Below are 25,167 nucleotides of genomic sequence, written 5' to 3'. Positions count from 1 at the left end.
CCCAGGAGATGGCAATGCCGATGGCCCCCAGACCATCACTTGAGCAGCATAAAGCTAGAGGGAACTGTATGCACGTGAGGGTTTGAGAAGCACTGAGCTAGCCCTTCACTATGTGAAAGTGTGACCAGAAAACCAGCAGGTCGTCATCGCTGGGGAGCTTGTTTGAAACAGAGACTCGGGCCCCACCTCAGATATAATGAACGAATCTGCATTTTCATAAGCTCTCCAGTAACCAGGATGCACATGTGGTCTGGACTGGTCTAGAGTGAACTCCAAGACTTGCTGTCGGCTGTGATAACAATATCCTGAACATACCATGAGACTGAGCAAGAGGTAGGGAAGAGCAGCTGATGCAGGAAGCTGGGCCTCCCTGATGCTGTACTTGCCTTGCACACCTGATGCTCGTCCTCTCAGGCTACCTCACTAAAATGTGGATGTGAGCCACCATGGTGTGAACCCCCTTAAGAACAACACACTCCACAGCTCGCTTTGCTAGCAATGTACCTGGGATGTCATTCATATTCGTGACTTTAAGGGCAGTCACTGCTCCGAATTTTGCTTGGATCCAAGGGGAGGAATTGGTGAAATTCATATTCACAACTGATGTTTCATATTACTATATGCTAGGTATCCTGTGAGTCTATGGTATGTGCTATTTTATCATCTTAAAAAAACTTGGTTGCATTCACTTATTACGGCCAATTTACAGATGAGGTTAACTGAGTCTAAGAAATATTATCCAAATGAACTAAGATCACCCTGCAGAACCAAGATTCAAACCCAGTTTTTGTTTGTTTGCTTATTTTCCCCCAAAGTCAGTGATCTTAAATGTCCTTATCCAGGGCTTCCCAAAAGTCCCTACAACATTTAAATTCAACTATCTGTAAGTCCTGACGAAGTACAGATTGCTGGGCCACTACCTGGTCCGGGGACCCCAGTTTGAGAACCATTAATTTAGACATTTCACTGGTTTCTGGTGACACGAGAGCCCCAGCGCAAGTGGGCACTAGGAAGTGACTCTCATTTGAAACACTTTTCCACTACTTTACGGGAGAGAACTTTCTTGCAACCACTGTGCCCTGGGAAGCCGGAAGCAGAGTCCCATTTATTTTGTCCTCCGGCAGCTGAAATTTGACCAAACACCAGGTGAGTGGCAGTGGGGCAGGAAATGCTGATCAACAACCTCTAAACTGCTTGAATAATTGTTTCTGATGCCCACAATGGGGGCATTTCACAGCCTCTCGGTGAACACGAGAGGACCGTCCTGGGCTTCCTCGTGAGTGTCTAATGATTGGAAATTGAATGAAACGGAAGTGGTCTCACCGCACTGCACCACACTCACAGGGCCAAAGATGTTCATTTGCAGGAGCACTCGTGCTCCGACACAGCCAATTTCAGCACAGTTATGCGGCCCCTGTGATATACTACACTGAAAAGCTGGCATAGCTTCCGCCCTGGTTTGGGGCACATCGAAGGTCATGATTAGAGGTCCAAACTGTCATTGCTGGGTATCAGTCTTGCTGTGTCTCCACGGAATTAATGTGGCTTCTGAGAGATGAATCACAAAGGTAACTTGGTGGCCAACTCCTGCCACCTCCTCGTACCTGCCCTCATCTATCCGTCTCATTTACAGAACGATACACAGGAGACAATTCTCCAAGTATTAAAAAAAAAAAAAAGTAGACGTGAGCATAACTGCACTCTCAGGCAGAGCTGATGCTTTGGTTAGTGGGGAGTTGGCGGGGAGACCAGGTGGGAAATTCAGTCAACAGGTTCCCTTTTTCCAGAGACAGCCCTTAGTTCACTTCTACAGAATTACTCCTAAAACACATGTATTTCATGCTATTTCAGCTCCCTCAGGAAGGGGCTCAACTATAAGATTAACTAGAAGTGAGCAAGGTTTCAAACTCAACCCTCCCTAACTAATCCAGATAAGTGTAACAAGACATGGCCACTTGCCACCGAGGAAGGAGTCAAAGGTCAGCCTAAGGCAGGCCAGGAAGAGAAGTGGAGAGTCAGAAAGGATTGGAGATGCCCTGGCCCAACCCTGAAGCTCTCCACCCCTTCCCCCCCCACAGTCTTGAGATGCACTAGGCACCCACCCTGAGCATCCTCTCCTCCGTCTGTCCCACCACGTATGCAGAGAACAGAGGAGAAACCTCTGCACACACAGGGCTTCTGGATTGAGCCCTGGAACTCCCCAAACTCCAAACATGTCTCCTCTCAGAGCCTCAATGCCTGACCTCACTTGCATCCACACTCGAGCCAGGGGCCATCAACCTTCCCTATATCTGTAAGCGATCCTCCCCTCCCACAGGGCTGGCGGCTCTCCCCTCCTGCGTGTGGTCCCCACGGACAGCCCACAGCCTGGCCTATGCAACATCCTGACAGAATCCAGACAGAGAGAGAGTGCCTGGGAGGGACGGGCTTGTTTACCATTTCACTGCTGAGCGAGTGTCCTTCTCAGTCTGTCTGTCTGCACCCTGCTCCCTTCCTTGGAGAAGCTGCTTCTTACAGAGAACAGGCCTGTTTGAACACAGGCCATCAAGGACATCCAGCCTGCACAGATCATCAGTGCATTCTCTTTGATGATGAGAAGCCTCAGGTGTGGCCGACCAGAATGGGACCATCCCCGTGCAGCCACGCCGGAACACGCACCTGAGCACTGTGCACGGTGGAGAGAACCGACACACCTGAAATGTTCTGCAGCTGCGCCGATTGTGCGAAGCTCTAAAAATGCAGCCCTCTGTGCCCTTCATCTCCTGCTGATGAACAGTGGCTTCATTACATTTGCTGCACTTGTACATAGAGGAGTAGCAAAAAAAAAACGATTAAGCAAGGCCAGGATGAGTGCGGCAGAGATAAACATCGAAGTGTGGATTCGGGGCCTCGAGCTACTTTTGGATTTTAGAGGAAAGGAGAAAAAGAGACAGAGACAGAGAGAGAAAGAGGAACCTGGAAACTGGAAGAAAAATAAAGCAGAAGTATCTGCTTGGCACCTTCTAAAGACAGACAAAGAGGGTGCTGAAATAAAGAGAAGGATGCTTGAAGAAAGAGCGAACAATTCCGGCTTGGCCTTTCTTAAACGCACCTGCCTGAAGATCTGAGGACTCTAATGGACCAGAACAGTGAGTACTCCAACCATCCCTTCTCTCAAACGGCCCTTTAACTGCCTTTGAAAAGCAACACATCTCCAGCAACATTTGAGCCTACAGAGAAGTAAGTGTTTCTGCCCTTTGTTGCTCCTGATCACAATCTCCTCTTATCGCTCAGAAATGGTCCCGCGGTCCAGCTGCCCCCTAAGTTTTGTTTCTCTGAGGGTTTGGCTTGTGCCCGGCCCCTCCCCTCAAGCTTCACAGCAAAGCATCACAGGTGGTTGGTTCGCAAGTACTGACACCCAGCTCCACGGAGTTGGCCTGTGCATCTTCCAGGTCTGCTTCTGTGGGAAACCAACAAACAGACAAACCAGGATGCTTCATCACCGGCCTGCGGAAAACTCAGCAAAAACCACCTGTCCCCTGAGCTCTTTGCTGGAGGAGCAGGCTGACCTGGTGGGGTTGCAAACTTTGACCCTGTTGGAATCTAAGCTCGTGTCACTATGTATGAAATTGGCTTGGGTTACCTAGAGACACAAACACTGAACTCACACGATCCACACCGGCCTCACGTCTCTCAACCACTACTGTTTTTGCTTCACATGGAAAATGGGGTGTGTGCTATGGAATCTCTCTTAATCATGAAAATAAGGCCAAGGCTGATCACGCCTCGGTAGAAGCAGGAGAGCTTATGATAGACGGGAAAGGACCAGAGGAAACCTCGGCTGTGTCCATGGTGCCCCGTGAGTCCACACTGCTGGTGGAGGGCAGGGAGGAGGAAAGAGCCAGGCCCTGAAGTCGCGCGGCTGGAACCCAAGTGCCGGCTCTGTTCTGCTGCCTTTCAACAAGTCACCCAACCTCACTGAGTTTCACTTTACTCGCCTGGACCGGAAATAAATTTTCCTCCTGCATGGGGTTAATGGGAAGATTAAACGGAAGTATGCATGTAAACGCATTGCCTGGTATGGAGTAGAAACTCACCAAATAATGGCTCACACAATCTATCACACACACGGCCTTCTCCGATCTACATGTTCATTACATTGCTCAGTAGATGGTAACTCCCAGAAAGGCAAGGGCCATACCTATGTTTCTCATGTGCCTTTATATGTCATATTGAGCACAAAATAAGCACTCAATAAATATCTGTTGACTGATTCATTTTTTTAAATTAAAATCTCCCACGTTTCACAAACTCCTGAGAAATGAAAGGGCAGGAGCCCATGCCCAGTAAAGGCCCAGGCCATGAGTCAGCGCCAACCTGCACTTAGAAACGCGCCCCCTGCACACACACCCCTGCACACATGCTTGCTCTTGGTGGGAATCTGTCACCTTTCACCACTCTAATGTCCTGACGAATCAAGAAGGCCTGGCTGTGTGGACCTCTGAGAAGGGCTCTCGATAAACCCACCCACCCCTCTGCCCGTCCTGTAAGAGTCGAATGACGCGGCACCATCGCAAGGCAGACTTGCCAAGTCAGGCGGGCCATGACTCCTGAGACAAATGGTGCGCCGCTGAGATCTGTACTGGTGACAAAGCCCAATACTGATTCCAGTGCTGGAGGAGGCTTGGGGCTGTTCGACAGGTCATTTCACATCTGTAAGCTACAGCGCCCAAAGGCCATTTCTTTATTTCATAGCAGGGTGTTACATCCATGTGGTGAGAAAGGAAGAGCTCTGGACCGACTGACGATCCTGGTGAAGGCATCTGGATCCTGTTACGGACCACAGACCAAAGCAGTGGCACCTTTTTCTCCCTCGGTGACCAGAGCCAGGCAGCACGGGGGGGCGGTTTCTTTCCATTCCCTCCCTTAACGTACCCAAATAGTCCAAACACAGATGAGCGTCTCCTGAGTCCCTGCGTGGGGACCAACGTTTCCCAGGGGAGAGAGCCCAGAAGGGCCGAGAGGTGAGAGGAAATTCACTTTGGACTTCATCTGCCCTTTGACCCTAGGCTCCAGAGCACAATCTCCTGCAAAGCCCCATCTCACCTCCCACCCCACACGCTCCAGATGGGACAGGAACTGGATATACTGGACGGTTTCTCACTGTTTCCAGAGCACACCGTTCACTATCAGAATTCAGGGACCCCCTGTACTGGGAACGCCCTTCCCTATTGTTTATTAGATAAATTCCTATTTCCCTATCAGAGCCAACATTAGAGGTTATTTTGTATGCCAACCATATTTCCTCTGCAAATTTTAATCCCGCATGAATGTTCGCTAGACATACTTTATCCTGGTGTGTGTTGACGGCAGTCTGTCCATCCCCCGTCTACCTGTAATATGGTGGGGGGAGGAGGCATATACCATGTGTTTCTGTATTGCAAGGATTCTTGGTTACTTTCAAGGCAATCTGGGCCTTGTGAGAGTTAAGGTGGCCTTGGAGGTAGGAAGGAGCTTGCTACGTACAACAGAGCAGGGCACAGCATTTCAGGCGGAGGGAAGGGCACAACAAAAGCACAGTGGAACTGTGAAAGGACACCAGCATATTTGCAGAAGGATAGAAATTTGGTGGGTGCAGAGTGTAAGGCTTTGGTAGAAGAGAAAAGTTAGGTGAGTTGAGGCCAGTGAAGGAGTGTCCTACTCTTTCTGTGCCCCCTCCGTCCACTGCAGACTGACCAGCGTGGGCCACATCAGCTGGCTCCCCGACCTCCGGCCTCCCACTGAGGTCAGCTGATGGGAAGGAGAGGGGATGCCACAGGCCGTCCACGTCCCTGTCAGAGGTCACAGCTCCTGGCCGGGGTCCTCTGTCCCTGGTGGGAGCCGAGATCTCCTCTTTTCTTCACTTGAGTCCTGGAGGCATTAGCCACTCCCTCCTGTTCCAGCCCCGGGGTCAGGACTAACCCTTGTGGTCTTTCCTGCACTTTGGCTGCACCTTTGATTAAACTCTCCTCCAATTGCCCAGCTTGAGTGTGCCCTCTTCTCCCTGCAGGAACTATTGTGGCACCCGTGTGACAGACTGTCCCCTTTATCCTGAGGACAAGAAGGACCAGAGAACCGAAATGAAGAGCTCTGCAATGGCCACCTGAAAGAATCGCCAAATCACAGAGGACCACGAAGGCACGAGCCTAAGCCCCTCCCCCTTCTACAGTGGGTGGCCCTCCGTGGGAGGGAGGAGTTGGGGAGAAGAAGCCCGGATCCCGGCAGGTGAGTCTCTGCTTCTTCTTGTCTGTGTCTCCGATCGATCCTGTCATCCGGTCCTTACAGCTAGACCACGTAAAGCCCACACCTGAGATGGGGTTTCATCCTGGAGGTGGTGGACCAGCTGGCAGGATAGCAGCAGGGGGACGCTGATCAACCCAGACACTGTTTATAGTTACACTTTGGAAACTAAGACTCACTCAGGTAAACTGGGGTTGACGGTGCATACTAGGATGCCCTGTCATGCTGGAAAGGGGGTCTGGGAAGTACCTGGCTCCTCTCGAGCCCAGGGCTGGGGAAGACGTGCCAGCTTGGCAGGCCCTGCGCCTGAGAGGCAGCTCAGACGAAGCATCTGTGTCCCTCCCGGTCCCATCGCTGGGGCTAGTTCCAGATCCAGCTCCCTGTCTGGACACACTGAGTCAAACCTGGATCCTGCCTCCAACGCCCCTCCTTTCATCAAAAAGAGCCCCCTAGAGTGAGGACTTGAAACCCCAGTGTGGGGAGGACCTCAGGGCTTAGGAGGCAAAACCACACCCTGGAGTAGGGAGGGGCGGGTCCAAGGGGACGTCCCCTCCTGTGCGGGGCACGGCTGCAGTCAGCCAGCCCGGCCCCTCGGGGCCCTCGTGTCGTGTCTGTGCTGCTGCCAGGTTTCTGTGCCAAGAGCCCACACCTGCCGCTCTCCCTGGAGCCTGTCTCCAGGCTGTGGTGCCTGGGAATGTGTGCGTTCCCAGGGTGGCGGCAGCGGGCTGGCCGCGGGAGCAGGTGGCCGAGTCTCGCTGCAGGTCCCGTGGGAGCCACCCTCAGGACACCTGCCTGAAACTGAGCCTCCACGTGGCTTCCTGGCTGTCCCCCGCTTCCGTGGTCTCTCGCCGGGGGGCACTCCCTTAAGGAGTCATTTCCACACAAATTCGCATCTCAGGGCATGCTTCTGGGAGGCTGCAGAGAAGAGCTGGGTACCGGCGGAGTGGGGAGGGAGGGGGGCTGAGAAGAGCCGGCCGCCAGAGGACACGGGGAGCAGGGACCACCCAGGGGCGCCGACGCCACAGCACAGTGGTCAGGGCAATCCAGCCAGGCCAGAGCGCCAAAAGGGACCCCTGCTGGAGGTGTCAGGAGGGTGGAGGTGGAGGAAGGCACGCAGACTGGAAGTCAGGGGAGTGAGCCCTGAGCTCGCCTTGAACTGAACATACATGTGCACGAGCAGAGGGAAGGAAAGGGAGTCCAGAGACGCGGCCGTGGCCACAGGGCCCGTGTTCAGGGTCTGGTCTGACAGACGCAGAGGAAGCCACGGTCACTGTGGAGGCCCCGGAGGGGCTGCTCTCATCCGCGGCCAGTTAGGAAGGTTGGGGCAGCCAGACCGTATCACGAAAACCACACTTGAGGATTTTCAGGATTTCACGCAGGAGAGAGAAGATCGGGGGGACAGAGACAAGGTGAATGCCGAGGTTTCCCTTCCCAGGAAGGGGTTCCTCCCACAGTGTGCTGGGGCTCATTGCTAGTGTCAGACATCTGACCCAACGCTGTCCTACGGAGACAGGACCTACTGAACCTGGGCCGACAGGAGGGCTGTTCAGGGCGTCGGTGGTCACCGGACCCCTCCTCCTTCCTCAGGCCTGGTCAGCAGCCTTTCCTCTCACAAGGCTCCTATCCCAGGCCCGTCCTTCTCTTTCCCATCACGTTTACTTCACTTCTAGTTGTGAGAAGTGAAGACGTAGATAATTTGAGGTGTGGAAAAATAGGTTTTTTGAATTATTCACTTGTTTGACAAACGTGCATTGAGGATCTATTATGCACCATGCAGGGTGTTAAGCACTTAAGGGGTGTGATACAGGGTGAATAAGACAGACACAGACATTCTGCTCCCGCGGAAGTAGAGCTAAGACAGATCACTATCGAGCATGAGGACTTTTATGAGCGGATACTATGGGGTTTTGTACAGAAAATAAACGCGTGTTGAGGAACCCACCGTGGTCTAAGCGATCAGGGAAGGTATTTTGCTGAGAACTTTGCAGATGGTGTACATTTGCCGCTTGGAGGGACCTGCAAAGTCACCTATAGATATGGACCCTAGAGACACAGACGTACAGCTGCTTCCTTCTTAAGACTATGGCTATGCAGCTGTTTAGTTCAGAAAAGAGTGGGGATGGGAACTTGCATCTCCTGAGTCCTTAACCTGTGTTTTCTGGGGTTGGTGGATTTGAAGAAAGGTTCTCCACTGAGCATTCTGAAAGCTTGACAATGCACCAGGTATCACTCAGATTTTAACATCATCTCTCCCATCTGGAAGCTGCCATGCACTGGTATATTCCACCTACTAGGACCTCAGCTTGCACGTTCACACTGAAGAGAAGCAGTGGCCATGCCCCGAGCTGCTGGCCTGACTTCCACGGAGTCAAGCTAGCTAGGTCCTCGTCTTATTATCTAATCTGCTGTGACAAGCCTGGGTCCCCAGTCCTTCTGTGACTCAGTTTTCCTATGTGTCAAATGGGGAAAAAACTAGTCTGTCCACTCAATCCCTATGGCTGTCAGAGGAAAGTAACACACAAGGGAAAAGTATAAAGGACTCTGGAAGAACAGGGAGGTGTTAACGTTTACTATCTTCTGTGTGAAAATACAGATGTCCCCTCTCTTCAATATTATTTTCCCAGTAACTGAATACATGCCTACATCACCCCGCTCAACATTATACATTTACTTCCTGTGCTGCTACACCGGTGAGGATGCTGTGCTCACTTTTTAGAACAAAACGTCTTCCTTACTGTCTATATTTTAGGGGCTTATCCTACAAAGAAGATCACAGCCACTGAAATGAAAGAAAGCAGGGTACCTGCACAGGCAATTCAGTGACAAACGCTGGATGGACACGAAAAGACGGATGCAGTCTTAACGCTGAAAGCACAGTGCCCAGCCCTGAACCAGAAGAAGCAGAGAGCTCTTGAGAGAGGGGCGCTCTCCGTCCCTCTGGCCACCTCCCCAAGCAGCAACCGGAGCAGGCACAGCCCTGATGGGCGAGGGGGGCTGGGGGAGGAGGCGGCGGGGTGCAGATGCAAAGATGCAGCCGCAGAGTCAGCCCTCTCTTGGCTGGAGCCACATCAGCTGAGCCTAGCGAAGCAACGTCCTTCAACCAACCCTGGGCAAGCAGTTATGCAAGTCCTTTACAGAACCCCCTGGTGCCTTTGCGATACTCTCTAGTAGCTGGTCTCTGTAGGAAGGGATTCTCACTGTGCTGGAGGAGAGCTCCTTCTTCCCCCGCATAAATTACTCCCTGATCTTGACCCTTCAACAAGCAGCTCAAATCACCCATAATCTCACTCAAGTGGACCCCCTTCTGAATCTAGGCAATGGGGTGGGTGGGGAGATTCCGACCTTACCTCACCTGGACGGCGGCCATGCTGGCCTCTCTTAACCTCCAGCCTCCACCCTCTCCTTCTGCTGGAAGGACCTTTCTAGCAAATCCATTTGAGACTCATTTGTTCCAAAGCCTTCACTGGTGTCCACAGCCCTCCATAGGAAGGGCCAACAGTTCAGAACAGCTCACCAAGATGCCCCATCCTCATCAGACCCATCGCCTTGCACAGAAGCTGTATCACAGGGTACGCCTGCGGGGTTCTTGCAGTTTCCGCAATGTGGATGCTCTCCCGGGACTCCAAACCATGTCCCACGCTGCCCCATCTGTCTCCCCACCTCCTCATCACACACACCTTTCCTTCCAAGGCTCCCTTCCATCTGCCAGGTCTACGCCGACACCCCCAGCCCATAGCACCTCTGTCCCATCACTCTCCAGGCCACACGGCCACTGTGAAGGCAAAGCCTGTGCATTTTCTTTATTTTTTTTTAACCCTCAGCCCTGTCACGCCCAGCACGGTACCTAGTCCATCCTTGCATTCAGTCAGTGAATGTCCGCTGCCCGAAGGGAAGGCGCACTGTCGGTACACTCTGAGACCAAGCCAAACAGGGAATCTCTCCAACTGTTCTCCATGGTGACTCAGACCATGCTGCCAGGGGCATGCCACATGTGGCACACGGCGAGCCGCACCACCGGAGGTCACCACGTCACAGCTCAGGCTCCACGATAGCTTGCGAAGTGAGAAGGGAGGATGCAGCAGACATCTCATAAGAGCTTTGGGGTGTTTTTGTTAATTAACCAGAAAAATAATAGCTCAAACTTTCCGGTTCACAATAGCATGCAAAATCCTTTCACGAATAATTATATCTCATGGAATCATCAAAACAAAGCCAGAGGCAGAGACACATCTCTAACCTCAGAGCCAGGACCCTAAAACGTGTGATTTCTGGCAAGTCACTTCACCTCTCTGACCCTCAGTTTCCTCGTCTGTGCAAGACAGGCAGCCTCTGTGGGAACCCCGGCATGGCGGGACTCCCCAGGTCCGCTGCCTGAGCCCCCATAACTATTTCCCGTCCTCTGGCAGGCAGAGCTGTCTGACACTCTTAGCTGTCCCTCTCCTTGCCAAGGTGAACAGAGAGGAAGGGTTAGCAGGTTAGAACAGAAAGTGGAGCAAAACCGGGAAGGCAAAAATGCCAATTACTGAAATGCAATAAACGCAAACATGCCTTCACTTCTTACGCAAATTCTTGAGAGAAAGAGGGTACAAGTGCAAAGGAGCACATTTAGTTTCACCTCTAAGAAGGATCAAATAATGTGAATTAGAATTTAAATGCATTGAGTAGAATCAGCAACATGGTGGCTCCTTTGACGGTAATTATCAAGAGAATCACAGAAAGTCGGAGGATGAAAGTGGAGGATCTCCTTCCTTCCACTTGGAGACTGGACTCTTCCCGGCTCCCTGACCTTGTGGCTTTCTCTGCCCTGTACGGTATGTCCTAGCATCTCCTCAACAAAGCTGACCCGTTCTCACCTCTGAGCCTTTGTTTCTTTCCCCACGAATCAACAGAGTCCAGAGGCAGTGGCCCCGCCTTCCAGAGTAAGCCCCTTTTCTTTGTCATCCCTGGGTTCCTTTCTCCTTCTGAGAATGTTTGCTACTAAAACGCATCTCCACTCCTAGAGTCCTAACAGGCTCTGAAATTGGGTTCTTCTAATTAAGACCAGGATGCCCTTTGGTAGTTTTAGCTTCATCAAAACCAGGTTAAAATGTTCAGTGATCAGCAGAACACCCAGAGAGAAAGGGGGTGGCAATACAGTTATGTGCAGGAGCTAAGATTATTCTCAGTGAAAAGCCTGAGCCATTCGGGAACAGGGAGTGGAACAGAGGAAGGAAGGGTCAGGGAAACAGCCACACTGCTGTCTGAGCACTGCCCGCCGCTTCCAGGGATGAAGCCACTCACTTCTGGTACCTCCCATACTCTTTATTGCCTTTCTGTAGAGAGATGCGCCCTCCAATTTGGGATGCCTGGTGGAGAGAGGCAGCTATTGTGTCTGTGCTGAAGCAAAACAAGGATCATAATAACAAAAGTCCAATTTTCATGTCCTGGCAAGTCTCCCTTCCATGACTTTGACGAAGAGCAGACAGGATGCTGCAGAGTCATCCAAAGCTGGCCTTGCTTCTAGGTAGGTATAGGAAACCCACCTAAGGTCTGCATTTAGGAGTTCCACCTGAAAATATATTTCTACTGTCTTCAAAATGAGAATAGAAACCCACGTGGTCTAAGCGATTGGGTCAAGTTTCACAGAGTTCTGATATACAGGCTCACTTAGAAACCACAAAGCCGAACTCAGACTCCCGGGGTCTGTTTGCGGCCCCTGTGTTATCTTCCTGGGGGTAAAGTCAGACGCCTTGGATCAATACTCATGCAAGAGGCTGGAAAAGTGCGTTCTATGTTGGCTCTAAAACTGTCACTGGAGACCCAGCAGTAACAATGCTTCTCACACAATCGTGTGCATTGAACAATGTTGCCCTTTTGAGAAATGCACAGTTTTGGACACCAAGTCCCTCTGTGGTGACCTCTGAACTTCTCTTTTAGAATACATGGCCAAACATGAGACATGGAAGCAACCTAAATGTCCATCAACAGAGGAGTGGATGAAGAAGATGTGGCACATATATGCAATGGACTATTACTCAGCCATAAAAGAAACGAGACTGGGTCATTTGTAGAGACATGGATGGACCTAGAGACTGTCACACAGAGTGAAGTAAGTCAGAAAGAGAAAAGCAAATATCATTTATTAACGCATATATGTGGAATCTAGAAAACTGGTACAGATGAACCGGTTTTCAAGGCAGAAATAAAGACACAGATGTAGAGAACAAACGTATGGACACCAAGGGGGGAAAGCGGGGTGCTGGTGGTGGGATGAACTGGGAGATTGGGACTGACATATATACACTGATGTGTATAAAATAGATAACTATTGAGAACCTGCTGTATAGCACAGGGAACTCCATTGCGCTGTACAGTAGAACACAACACTGTAAAATAACTATACCCCAATTAAAAAAAAAATACATGGCTAAAGAGATGCTACCTCACTGCCCTCCCCCCGCCCCCATGCTGCTTTGGCAAACTGTACTTTCCCAGGAGCGTTTTGTAAAGAAAAGGCTTCTGTGCCGTCAACACCAACCCATCCCAAGGAAACCTTCCCAGCACTGTCCTTGGTGATCTCCAGCCTCACCAGCTATCTCTATCTATGTGATCTCCTGGCAAGTCAGTTTGGTTGGGTGAACTCCTACACCCACAACTATAACCCACTGGAAGATTTTTTTGTGGTTCCTGTTCCTGTGTGAAGGAGCTCTAAACCTATACAGTGTGGAGCCAGTCAGTCCACACTGGCTGGGGAAGGTCCCTGGAGGGGCAGCTCCTGCCCTTTCGCCCTCTGCAGCCCCTGGGTACTTTCTAAATTCTATTTCTGAGAGAGTGAGCTGGACTTGCAAGAGCTGAGATGTAACACTTTGTATGCATATGCAAAAGACGTTTATTATCTGTAGGACATTGTTTAGAAATTGCTCTACTATTTGATTTGTGATAAGTGATCAGTAAACATGTTTATCAAAGTAAATAAAACCCGTAGAGGACTTCAATTGGATTCACATGCATTAGTGTCTGGGAAACCTGAAAAGCCATCCTAAGAGGACCTGGTGTATCACGTGCCACGTATATCTCCTCTCCACCTCCCTCTCGCCCACCCCCCTGCACTCAGACCTCACCTACAACACTGTCCAGCCTTCTTCCAAGTGCAAACTGCTGGTCACAAGCAGGGGAAAGCGAGGGACTTACGGGTGAGCTTGCCCAAACACAAGAACACCGTTTGTCCACAAAAGCTTGAAAAGAGTGTCAAGCTTTCGGAAGGTCAATTCCTAAGGGAGGATCCTGCTGGGTTCATCACTTCCCGGAAGAAGGGTGGTGCTTGGGCCAGAGCTAGGCTCTGGAACTGCAGACCATAAACGTAAACATCACTAAGCCCGCCAGGATGACACCCTTTCTCCTATTAATAACATCTTCCTCTATTCTGCTCACCCCAGAAAATGAAATGAATGAGGCTTGGCTGCAAGTGTAGGGGAGAATAAAACCCAGGATGGCAATAAATCGGAGTGCAGAGTGGCAGGCGCTGTAATCCGCCAGAATGACACTCTGGCTCAAGGAAAAGAACCTCTTTGGGGAACCAGTGAAGGGAATCGATACCCATAAAAGCATCCAAGGCATCAGCAGCAGCAGGAAAAAGAGATACTGTTGACTGGGACATGCAGCAGATTGCAGGTTGTAAAACAAAATAGAAAGTCATTAAGCAGTGGGCAAAGGGCAGGATTGCACGATGCGGATGACATGGGAGACCACGTTATAGGGCACAGGACTCGCCATCAGTCAGAAGGTCAGAACCGCCAAGACTCCGTCTGCACAGCCCTGGATCCCGTACCAAGGCCCTTCTCCATGCACAAATGCGGATAGAGGAGAGACGGTTAGTATTTATTGCCTCTTACGTAATAGGTCTATTTGGAAACACATTGACTGGCTTATCAGGGTATTAATACATCACAGGCATATTGAGCTGTATTCACTTAGGGTTTGGGTTGCTTGAACCAAAGACTTTCCTGGGAAATACGCCGAGGTATGTTTTCTGGAACTAGTCCCCTTTTCTGCCTCATTTCCACTTCTTAATCCAGCAGAGGGCAGAGTCAACCCATAAGACTCAGGCTCCGGGACCCTGTGGGGCAGTTCGATGCAGAAGATGTCCTGGGAGAAGGGGTGAGAAAAGCAAAGACATGAATCAACTCTTCATTCTGTAAGGTGGATGTGGGGATGGCTGCTTCCTAGAACTCTCGGGACAAAAGACTGGGGGTAGGTAGGGCCAAAGAGGAGCCAGTTAAAGCGCCCTAATGTGCCCTGTCTCAGTTTCCCAGCCTGTCTGGGGAGCAGACTCGTGAATCATTTCCATCACAACCCGTAAGTTAAATCACGCTTCATAGCGTGCAGGGAACACCTCTGATGACAAAGGAGGGGGAGCTGGGAAAGAGACAGGATGGGAGGTTGAGACCAGAGAAAAGCAGAAAAAAAGGCAGGTTCCAAGGACTTCCATCAGCTGCCCTTCGCCTGCCTCTCTCTCTCCTCCCCGTCTGCACAGCTCTTTCTCCCCCTGCATTCCAATGCTCGCCCTCTGTCTCCTTTCCTTTCTCTGGCTGCCTTGGCTACCCTCTCCAGCAACTCTGTCTTGGGAAAAATAAAAGTAAAACCCAGAACAACTCCTGGGGGAAAACGACGGCAGCTGCTTCCTCCCCCTCTGCTGCGCCGCCACCGCGGTCTCTGGGAAGGCAGGCACACAGCCAGCGCTGGGGAGAGCTTTGATTTCCAATCCGATCACTGCATTTTGTCAGCCTCTGCACACACACCGCAAACAGCTCGGCCCCATCTATCACAGAGGAGAAGGGGTGATGGAAGGAATAAAAGAAGGATTCACCTCTGTCTCCCGGAACGAATGGCTGGTGCAGGTGTCTCTGTCCCTGCACCTCGCCACCTCCCCATTGAGAAGTCACCGGCCACAGCTGGGCTGCAGCTCCACTGTCCGTAGTGCTCTAGCACCTACAGATTCCATTCACCAGATGCTTCTTCTGGGAAGAACGGATGGATTCAGGATGCTCTTGATCTTGGCTGTGTCTGTATTTCTGTTTCCATCCACATACATCCACTCATGTACACAGATGGCCAATCCCCCACTGAAATGGGTCTCCCACCACCCGCTTCATGCAAGAGTGCCTGTGAGGACTCTCGGTGCTTACCACATGTGGTGTTGCACCTTTCCTGGGCTGTGTTCTTCCCTCCGAAGCCTAGACCACCTCTCTCCCTCCCTCCCTCCCTCCCTCCCTCTCTTCCCCCGCCCCGACACACACACACACACACACACACACACACACACACACACACACACGCTACAGTCTCTTCTCCCTTCATGCACCCTGTGGGTGACTGTGATATGTGACTTAGTCTCACTCTCTCTGGTATCACTGGAAATATCCTTTATTTATTTATCATCACTAAGTTGCCAAAAAATAATTTGCAACCCTACTGCGGACCAGTCAATGTGCTAGGGGCTGGGTACACAAAGGGGAATAGGACAGGGTGCCTGCCTGCTGTGTGGCCAAAGGTAGGGCGTGTTTGGGGCGGTGTTAATGCTTCCGAGCTTGGAGCTTGAAATGCACGTCAGACACACTTGTGGAATTCAAAAAACAAACAAACAAAAACACTGCATTTTATAAATAGACCCCCAACCACAAATTCCAAATAAGTTCCACAGATTTTTTTTTTTTTTTTTTTTGATAAATAAAGCTGTGAACCATTACTGGGAGTGGCTGGAGAGCAGGATTTGGGTAGTAATCAGATGTGTGAAAAGCCTGGACAGGTGAGCAAAGGCACCTTCAAAAGGGTCTTCCATGTCACTGACCCTGAGGAATCTGAAATTTAACTTATGGTTCAAAGGGTTTCAAACAGGAAGGACATATGCTCAGATGTGTGGCCCGAGGGCCTCGCTGCCACAGGAGAGCAGACTGGGGGAAGCACAGAGCATCTGCTTCCAGTGGTTCATCCCACCAGGTCTGCCAGCCTGAGGTAGGGCAGGGCCCGGGCTGGAGGGGAGGGACGGACACAAGGGATGTTCCCCCAGAATGGGGAGTGCGGGAGGGGCGGGGAAGGGAGGAAGGTACAGTAGCAAGAGCGGCACACAAGTCCTGGGCGCCAGTGGGCACTGGGCACCAGGACTCTGCACTCCCTCCACCCACCCGGCCGCCCTGCTGGGCCATGGTCGGCAACGTCTCTGCTTCATGTATGTCTGGTGGCCTCCCTCCAGGAGACCCCTACTCTATAGCCAGGTCCCACTGGCCTCTGGCTGGAGTGGCGGGGTGACAGCAGGGCCCTCAAACAAGGGATGGGCCGTGGCTGCAGGGGCCTCCGTCTGGGACATTAATGTCATGTGCCGCTCTCTGAGGATGCCCATGGGCTGGCCCTGCCTCCTCACCCAGCCTATCGAAGCCCTCGGGACGGGGGCCTCTCGGCTGAGCCTCAGAGGCAGCTCCCGCCAGCTGGTCCCCTGGCAGGTGGGCAGACACCTGTTGACAGGCGAACGGGACATGCACACAGCGCTCTCTATGGAAGGACGAGTCCTACTGCCCCTCCAGGAGGAAGGGCTGCGGGTCGCCTCCAGAGCACTGTCCTCGGCTCTTCTGCACTCAGACAGCTCGCACCAGCCGTCTCCGTGGCTCTGTGCAATGAGACCCAGAGACAGCTCATCACCGGAGCTCTTACAAGTGGGCAGATCTCCCGGTGAGTCTTGCAGGGACGTGTCTGGTTTGGGAGAGATGGCAGATTCACCTCCGGGCACACATTCGTGTGGAAGCGCACAGGTGTGCCCCTCCCCGCCACACAGGCAGTCATCTGTCCACCCTTGTCCCCAAACCACTCCGCACCCTCCAGCCCCTTCGCTGTCATCGCGTGGACAGTGTATTTTACATGAAGCTGTAAAACCTGGTGACAGCTTTCCTTGTCAGTGTGGCCCTCGCTCTGATCCCTTGGTGATGTACAGCACTGACCCTCCGGCGCTGAGCAGCCTCATTACAAATGAGAGAAAAGAGACAGGAAGAAGCAAAGGGGGAGTCATGGTGGAGAAACAGGGGCGGGCGGCTGACAGGACGGGACTCAGGTGGGAAAGAGAAAAGCTGGATGGGAAGGCCAGAGAGCGAGACCACAAGGATGTGATGTTTTAATGGGGAGAAAGGAGAAAACAGAGACAGGTTTTTCCCTTCTCTGGGTTCTTCTTTGTTTCCTGTTGGATGAATGAGAGAGAGAGAGAGAGAGAGAGAGAGTGTGTGTGTGTGTGTGTGTGTGTGTGTGAGACAAGCATCAAGAATCCAGTTCACGGGCTTCCCTGGTGGCGCAGTGGCTGAGAATCTGCCTGCTAATGCAGGGGACACGGGTTCGAGCCCTGGTCTGGGAGGATCCCACATGCCGCGGAGCAACTGGGCCCGTGAGCCACAACTACTGAGCCTGCGCGTCTGGAGCCTGTGCTCTGCAACAGGAGAGGCCGCGACAGTGAGAGGCCCGCGCACCGCGATGAAGAGTGGCCCCCGCTTGCCGCAACTAGAGAAAGCCCTCACACAGCAACAAAGACCCGACACAGCCCAAAAAATAATTAATTAATTAATTTAAAGAAAAGAATCCAGTTCAGAGCAGCGCTGCGACAAGCCCTACACCTGGAGAAAGTCCGAGAAGGTTGGGAGTAAGCGTCCTTTAGCAACACCAGCTAAGCAGCTCCTGAGGTTGAGTCAGGAGGCATCGGTGCTGGAAGGGGCTGGTCTGCTCTGCATCCCCGGGATCTCCCAGGCAGCCCCGCCGGCCCTGCCCGCTCTGGGGCTGCACTGTTGATACCGCCGGTGTCTGTACTGGCTGCCCAGGGCCGCAGTGGGGTGGGAGGGCCCCCGAGCCCATTCACAGAGGGGACCCCTGTTTCCTCCCCCGGGTGGGTGAGGCACATCCTTAGGCTCCCTTAACAAATTCCTCAAGTCTGACAGTAGGTGGCGCTGGAGGAAGCCAGGTTTTTTGTTACAAACATTTGTTCCCATGAAAACCCTGTTGATTTGACTTTAACAGCCCCAGGGGAGGCTGATTTTGCTGACTGTAGAGTTGCCTAAATAAAGCCAGTCGGAAGAGAGTCTTACAGAACGGTGCAGTGGGAACCCACACGCGCCTCTCCAGGTCCGAACTCCGGGAGGCGCCCTCCTTGGCCTCCCCTGTTGTGTAGCTCATCCCGCTGTTCCGTTTCAGGCAGGGAGTACCGTTCATGGGAATTCTCAGCCTTGGCAGGGTCCTAAGCTCCCCAGCCCCAGATCTCCCCAGAGACGCTGGCACTGGGCCCTCCATCTCCGGCAAGGGCTGAGGCCAGCACACAGCCCCCAGCAACTGGCACGGAGAGCTTCCCCAAACAGGCTCTTCCGTGCCTACGGCACTTTACCTACATTTCAAATGAATAGGCAGGTGTCCCGTTTCAGGTTCGTGCACAGAGGCGGAGGCTGCACTGAATGCCAGCCCATGGTGTCTAGGTTATGAGCTATGTCTGTGGAAGGCAGGTAATTTGTGTTTCTGCTTTGTGCAATTGCCACTAATGGCACAGGCAGAGAACGAAGCCATCTTCCTAAACACACGTCAGAGGAATAGATTTACCAGGTACAAAAGGCGAGGAGCAGAATTGAACTCTAACGCTAACATGTTTGCAGAAAAGTGATGCACTTAAGTTATTATGTATGAAAACTATCGGCAAAATTGTCAGTCTGGGCTCCTTAGAGAGAGAGGATGAACAGAATGAGTGGGTCCGCTGGTTGGAAAAGAGGACCACGGAGCTTGTGGGGACATCGATTACACGTGGGAGAGGAAAATAAAGCGAGAACTAAAGCTTCTGAGGTCAAATTTAAGAGAGAAACGGGAGGGGATTTCATAGGTCAAAGGGGGGACAGCAAGAATAGAGCTCGAAACAGGATCCTGTAATGGACCAGCTTTTCACTTGTATTTTCTGTACTTCACAGTCCTTTTACTTAAATAAAAGGAGCCAGGCATTTTCTATGTAGTCCCTCACCGCCTGCATCTCATTGTGCCCCTGGTGACCCTCCCTGTTAGACTGCAGTATCCCTGGCGACTGTGGCTTTATACGTTTGGGTTTATATTTTACTTTTTATACTTGGTCCTTGATGCTGGTTTGTGTTTTAAGAGCAGGGCATTAACACCATGACCCCGATTTAATATTCAAAGCAAATGAGGTCCCAGGAAGAAGGGCGTGTGGGTGTCATCACATAGACCATCTGGTGATTAAGATGAATTACACTTCCTCAGGCTCGTGGAGTGAATGCTACTTCTCTGTCTCTAAAATAAGAATAAAACCATGACTTTTTCTACTTTCTTTCCGTGGACTCTGCAAACTTTGAAGAGAGTTAAACCAGAGAAGTGTATCGAGAGGACCATGTGACAGATTCTGACAGCAGAAAAGGGTGTCAAAATGATTAACACAAGATATCAGATCATCAGGAAACAGACTAGGGCGCGCGTGCGCACACACACACACACACACACACACACACACACACCCCACAATGTCCATTTCCATCCAGCCTCTCCTAACCTAGCTCAGCTTGTAGAAGCCCAGTCAGGTTCTATCAAGGGCTGGCAGTGGGGTTAGAGTACAAATGAAGTATAAAGTAGATGCTGCGTCTGCGGACGACCTAGAAAAGTACGCCAAGCTCTTCTGTTGCGATCGGCTTGCCTCTTGGGGGAGTCTGGGGGACGAGATGGCTATGAGTCCTTGCAGAACCCAAGGAAGATAGGCAAATAATAGTTTCCTCCCATTGCCAGATGAGGAAAGAAAAGGACCGATCAATATAGATGATTTGTCTAATGTAGTGTACAAATTCTCTTTTTAAAAGTAGCCAGAGATTTAATTCCCTACATGCAGTGATTAAAATTTTCAACATTGTAGGCAATCCCCCTTATTCCCACAGCGAAGACCCTGATTTCCTCTGCAACCTTGTGGCCGTGCCTTCAGTAGGAAATAAAAATCACTAGCTAGTGTCTCAGGGGTCTCAGGCCATCGTTTCCAGGGAGACCAAATCTTGGCCAGGTGCTGTCCCCTCCGCTCCCTCGCACTCTCTGCTGTCTTTCACCTTCTCTGAATCCACCAGCCCAGCAATCCCTTGGGAGAAGGGAACCATCCTGGCATCCTTTCAAACATCTTCTTGGTCACATGTACTGAGAGAGAAATACAACATGTGCATCTGAAGAAGCCATTAGCTCTGATCAGTTTTAAAGCCAGAGCTGTTCAACATGTGCAGAAAGAAAACAGCAACATAAACAGAGAGAGAAACAAAGACAGGAATTAGAAACATCATCAGCTGAGCTGTAAAACCAAGCTGTGACGGGCGGAGGCAAGCCGGGATCTGGCTGGGGCCCGATGCCACGCAGCATCAGTGAGTTCACAGAACCTCATTCTTCTCCCTTTCCTGTTAATTTCCCTGCTCCGTAGCTCTGATGGGGGGCTCCTTTACTGAAACATATATTCTTTATACAGCCTGTTATAAATCCTTGTCTCCTCATGAGCTGAGGCACAGTTGGTCTGCCATCGTGGTCCCAAGCCCCTGGATGGGCGAACTCGGTGCAGACCAGCAGCAGTGCTGCCTGAACCTCACTCCAGCTCTGCCTTTCCACTGACAGGTGATTCATTTCATTAACAGCTTTGCCCGTCTTTGGCCTCGGTGCAGAAGGTCCCTAGAGCCCATCAAAGATGGGCTTCCCTTTGGGAAGAGGACTGAGGCCATGGGACCAGAGGACTGTCAGCTCATTTCAAAGGGGGCTGAAAATCCCATTTCAGCCTCGGGCGGCAAAGGCAAAACCATTTAAAGCATTAACCTGTGCTGACTCTTCACCCAGCTGCTTCCCAACTTGATTGAAGGGTAAGAAGGTTAATTCTTCCCAGGCTCATCTCCAGACTTCACAGACCATATCGTGGCTGCTGGGGGTGGGGAGACGGGAGGGGGGACTGGTCTGGCTGGACCCAGGCTTTGCAGGAGGCAGTGGTCACGAATTTAGCTGTTGCTGCTCCAGTCTAAGTCTTTGATATCAGAAGGGTCAGTCATGGGGTCAGGCATCACCTCCCCACATTCAGATACCAGGAGGACACAGGGAGCCGTGATCTGACCGCTGCACGATGTGCTCTGGACGATACGACCAACCCTGGCAGCAGAAACCTCAGGATGGAAGGTCTCAGTAGGGACCACACCCAGAATGAGCATCTTCCATCCAGCTTTGAGGGAAGACCACAGAGCGATAGGGCCGGGAGTGTTCAGTGCCACTGGGAATCCAGATGCTGTAAGAAGGTGGAGAGGACCCACTGATGCCTGCGGGGAAGATGGCTTCGGTTTAGGAAGCAGAGAACAGGAGCCGCCCAAGGGTGGAGGAGTACCTCTTCATCCACTGGCAGTTGGAGAACCAGACTGACAGGGAGTGAGGCGGGCCAGGGGGGAGGGGCGCTTCTGCAGCTTCTTCTCTCTGCTCCTTCCCCGCCCCCCACCAGCCCCTGCACCCCCTGGAGGACATCATCCTTAAAATATATTTCATTTCACAGCTGCATTATGGTACCACAAAATTCTGGGAATCCAATTTAAGAACAGATTACCTCCTCACTTACTTCATTTGAAGCAATTACATGTTAATTTTCATTGAAACCAGCCTAATGCATACCAATCTGATGGCGCAATCTCATTTGAATACTTAAGAGAACATCCACCGGGATGGATATTTAAAGGGCCACTTCATCATTCTTTTTCCTGGTGGGCTCTCGAGTCCCAGCCCCTCCCCGCAGCTCCTCAGGAGGGCAGTTTCTTGGTGAAAGGAGTACAGATCAGCTTGCTCCAAACTGCCAATAGGGGTCCCTAGAAAGGAAGCCCATGTTTGGGCATCTATCTTTTCTCTGCCACTTCTGCCCTGTATGTTTGCAAGGAAAACACCTCCACCTTTGCCTTCCTTGCAAAGTCAGGGTTCGTTCATTCTCTGCCATCTGCACAGGGAGGGGAGTGCAGTGCCAAACCCCAGCCTTTTCTCAGCCTCCGTCTACATCCATCTCAAATCATTGCTTACCACGTAATGTATTCTCAGCCACTCACCTAAGGAGGAAATAGCTTTCTAGACAAACCCTGTGCATTGATTTGAGCCACGGGTAATTAATAATACTCAGGGATGTTGAAATCAGCTGGTCTTTCAGTTTTAGAACAGGGAAGTTGAAAAAAGAGGTCTATCTGCTTAGTTTATGCATTTAAACTAAAGAAGTTCGTGTTGGAAGCTACAATTTAATTTGATGGTAAGACTGTAAAGGACCCAGGACTACTGTGAACATGCTATATTATGTGTGTTATATCATGTTGTAATTCATCTACACTGACAGGGAGGCAGGCAGACATGGGAGCGACAAGATGGTTTTAAATCAAGAGAGTTCTGAGGTCTTGGTTCCAGAGCAGCCCAAGTTCATCTTCCGTGTTGAATGACGTACTTGGGGTATTGAGACAGGCGTGGAACTAGACTGACACCTATACTCTTGGCCAAGCTTTGCCCCAAGGGGGGCAGATGTCTAGAATACGTACATCATGTAGGTGCATACGTGTTAAGCCCCTACTGTGTGTCTGTCTTCAGAGCCAGGAATGGAGCAGTGACTTAGAAAAGGCAAAGCCCCTGTTCTCCCGGAGCTGACATGAACAAACAACTAAAGAAACAAATGCATCGGAGGATAAGTTCAATGGAGAAAAATACATGAGTGAAGGGAGGCTAGGAAACGTGGGTGGTGCTACTATTTCATTACCCTTGCGTCACTCAGCCAAGCACAGCCCACTGCCTTTGGGATTTTCTTCCTGGGAGGAATCAAAGGCTCCAGCATTAATTACGCTAATGATAGGAATGCTTTATGCGTCAGGGTATTTCAAGCCCCTGGCCAAGGCACAGCCCTCCACTCTTGAGAGGAATGACTTGTCATTCTTTCTACCAGTAGAAGCTTGGAAAAGCCAGAGGATCGTGGTGATCTGGCCAGTAAGATGCACCAGGAGGTACACACAGACCAGGCAAAGGGGGGCACACTCACTGCGCCCCAACCTAAAGCCTGACAGACATTTCTACTCTGCTCTTCTCAACAACAGAAAGAACAAAAACGCTATTTCCTTCCCTTATACAGAGCTTGGCAAATACGCCTTTTGTCTTCATGTAGCAAGACTGAATACCATTTGCATTGCTGGAGGGCTTAACTAGACTGGTGGAATACAGTTGTAATATAAAGAAATGCTCATTTTAACAGAACACTCTTGATTTCTAACGGAAATTTTCTAATGCATAATTTGAAATAAATGTGAGTCACTCAGGAACTTTGAACTTCTGTGGCTGGTCGGGGCTAGGGGACATCCTTCCTCAGTCAACGGATGCCAGGAAAGCGTCTCACCTCTTGAGAAAATATTAGCATAAGCTCTGTAGGGTCCTCCGTGGACACTTCTATTCTCACTCTCCTTTAACCTGGGCTGGTCACAGCACTTTTCTTTCTTTTCTAAACAGGTAGTTTACTCATTCGCAGTCTCCTAATTAACTGGATTACTTTTCACCTTCCAGCCTACAGACAAGGATGGCATCAGGGAAAAGAGCTGAGCTCTGTCCGCTACTCGTAGTGAAGAAAGGTCTGGAGATCAGCCACCCTCAATCACATCCCTGCTTCTGGCTTGATCTTTATGGCAGTCAGTTGCGTTTCTATAGGATGTCATCATTTCCCAGACCTCAGCGTTCATTCATTCACTACCTCCGTGCCAGGCACTGTGCTAGGTCCCTGAGGAATATCAGAGGTCCCTCTAATCACGATGAACCTGTAACGCGGTGGCCACTAGATCTGAGGCTCTGAGTGCAGGGAAGGGGCTCAGCCGTCACTGCGTCTGTCCTCTCATCCATCTCCCCACCTCCTCCTCGGCTCTGATCCAGAGAACGACAGCCCTACACCTCCCAGGCTTCCTCGACCTCAGGCTTCAGCACGGGGCAGGCTCCGTGGGAGAAGGGCAGGAGGGGCTGGGGGTACCCTCCCTCCTGTCTGGATGGCATCTATGGCCGTGGCTGCGTCTCCCAGGGGCGCCGGCCCCTCCCTGCGTGGCATACCTCCTGACGGCCGGGTCTGGCCCCCGAGCTCGACCCAGGGCGCCTCCCTGTGTGCCTCCAGCCTGGAGATGCGCGTGGTTGGGAAGAGGGGGGTATAAGCGGCTGCTGTTTAATCCCCCGGCTCTCCTACTCCCTCCATCACCAGTGCGACCAACAACGCCTATTACACGGAGGGGGTTTCTGGCTGGGACGGGCACTACCTCGGGTTGAGGAGGGAGGGGAAATGCTCAGAGAGCAGGGGAGAAGACCACCCTGAGCTCAAGTTGGAAGAACCTGTAGCATTGAGCCAAAAGACAAGAGCGTTAACAGGAGGACCGGAGGGCGTGAAGGTGTGTCCAGGTGGCCGGCGTGTCTGCGCACGGTGCCACAGAGAGAGGACGGTCCCGGAGCCGGGCTGCAGAGGAGCTGAGCTCCACCAGCTGTGCTGGGCAGCCTCTAGGGTAGTCTGCCTTTCCAGACTCCGAGAAGGCATGGGTCTAATCAATGACGGGAGAGGAACGCACATCATCGTTTCGGAAATTAAGTTCACGTTAAAGCAAGAGGGCATGTGGTCAGGGGATTCCAGGCCGTGGTGTCTGCAGCAGATCTCGGGCCAGTGCTGGTTTCCAAGGCTGCCCTCGAGGCACGGTTACCAACCAGGGGGAATGTCACCAAGTCCAGATGGATGGAGGTGATCCCCCCCCTGCCACAAAAGTGTCTGCCTGTTCTGCCTGCTCTTTCAGAGACGGCTTCCTGAAGCTTCTACAGCAAATGTTACATGTTTCTACCCTGACTTTTATCTACAAGGCAAGTCCACTCAAGGTCCCAAGCACTGGAATTGAA

At 51.5% G+C, this 25,167-nt stretch overlaps 1 protein-coding gene across 10 annotated transcripts in view; it reads right to left on the bottom strand.

Annotated features, from left to right (window-relative positions):
• NTM (neurotrimin) overlaps window positions 1–25,167 on the bottom strand; it is a 931,803-nt gene that overhangs the window by 188,496 nt on the left and 718,140 nt on the right. The window contains exon 1 of one of the 10 annotated variants that reach the window (XM_060304312.1): window positions 10,103–10,134. The exons of 8 other annotated variants lie outside the window; for them this stretch is intronic. In XM_060304312.1, coding sequence (XP_060160295.1) covers window positions 10,103–10,119 — 17 coding nt within the window. In that variant the 5' untranslated portion in view covers window positions 10,120–10,134. Of the gene's footprint in view, window positions 1–9,605; window positions 9,819–10,102; window positions 10,135–25,167 lie in introns of those variants that run through there. One more of the 10 variants, XM_060304311.1, reaches the window with a different exon arrangement.

This window comes from Globicephala melas, chromosome 8 (genome assembly GCF_963455315.2).
Source record: "Globicephala melas chromosome 8, mGloMel1.2, whole genome shotgun sequence".
Classification (NCBI taxonomy): domain Eukaryota; kingdom Metazoa; phylum Chordata; class Mammalia; order Artiodactyla; family Delphinidae; genus Globicephala; species Globicephala melas.
Note: the sequence above shows the minus strand (reverse complement) of the source record. Positions and strands in the feature narration are given on the sequence as shown.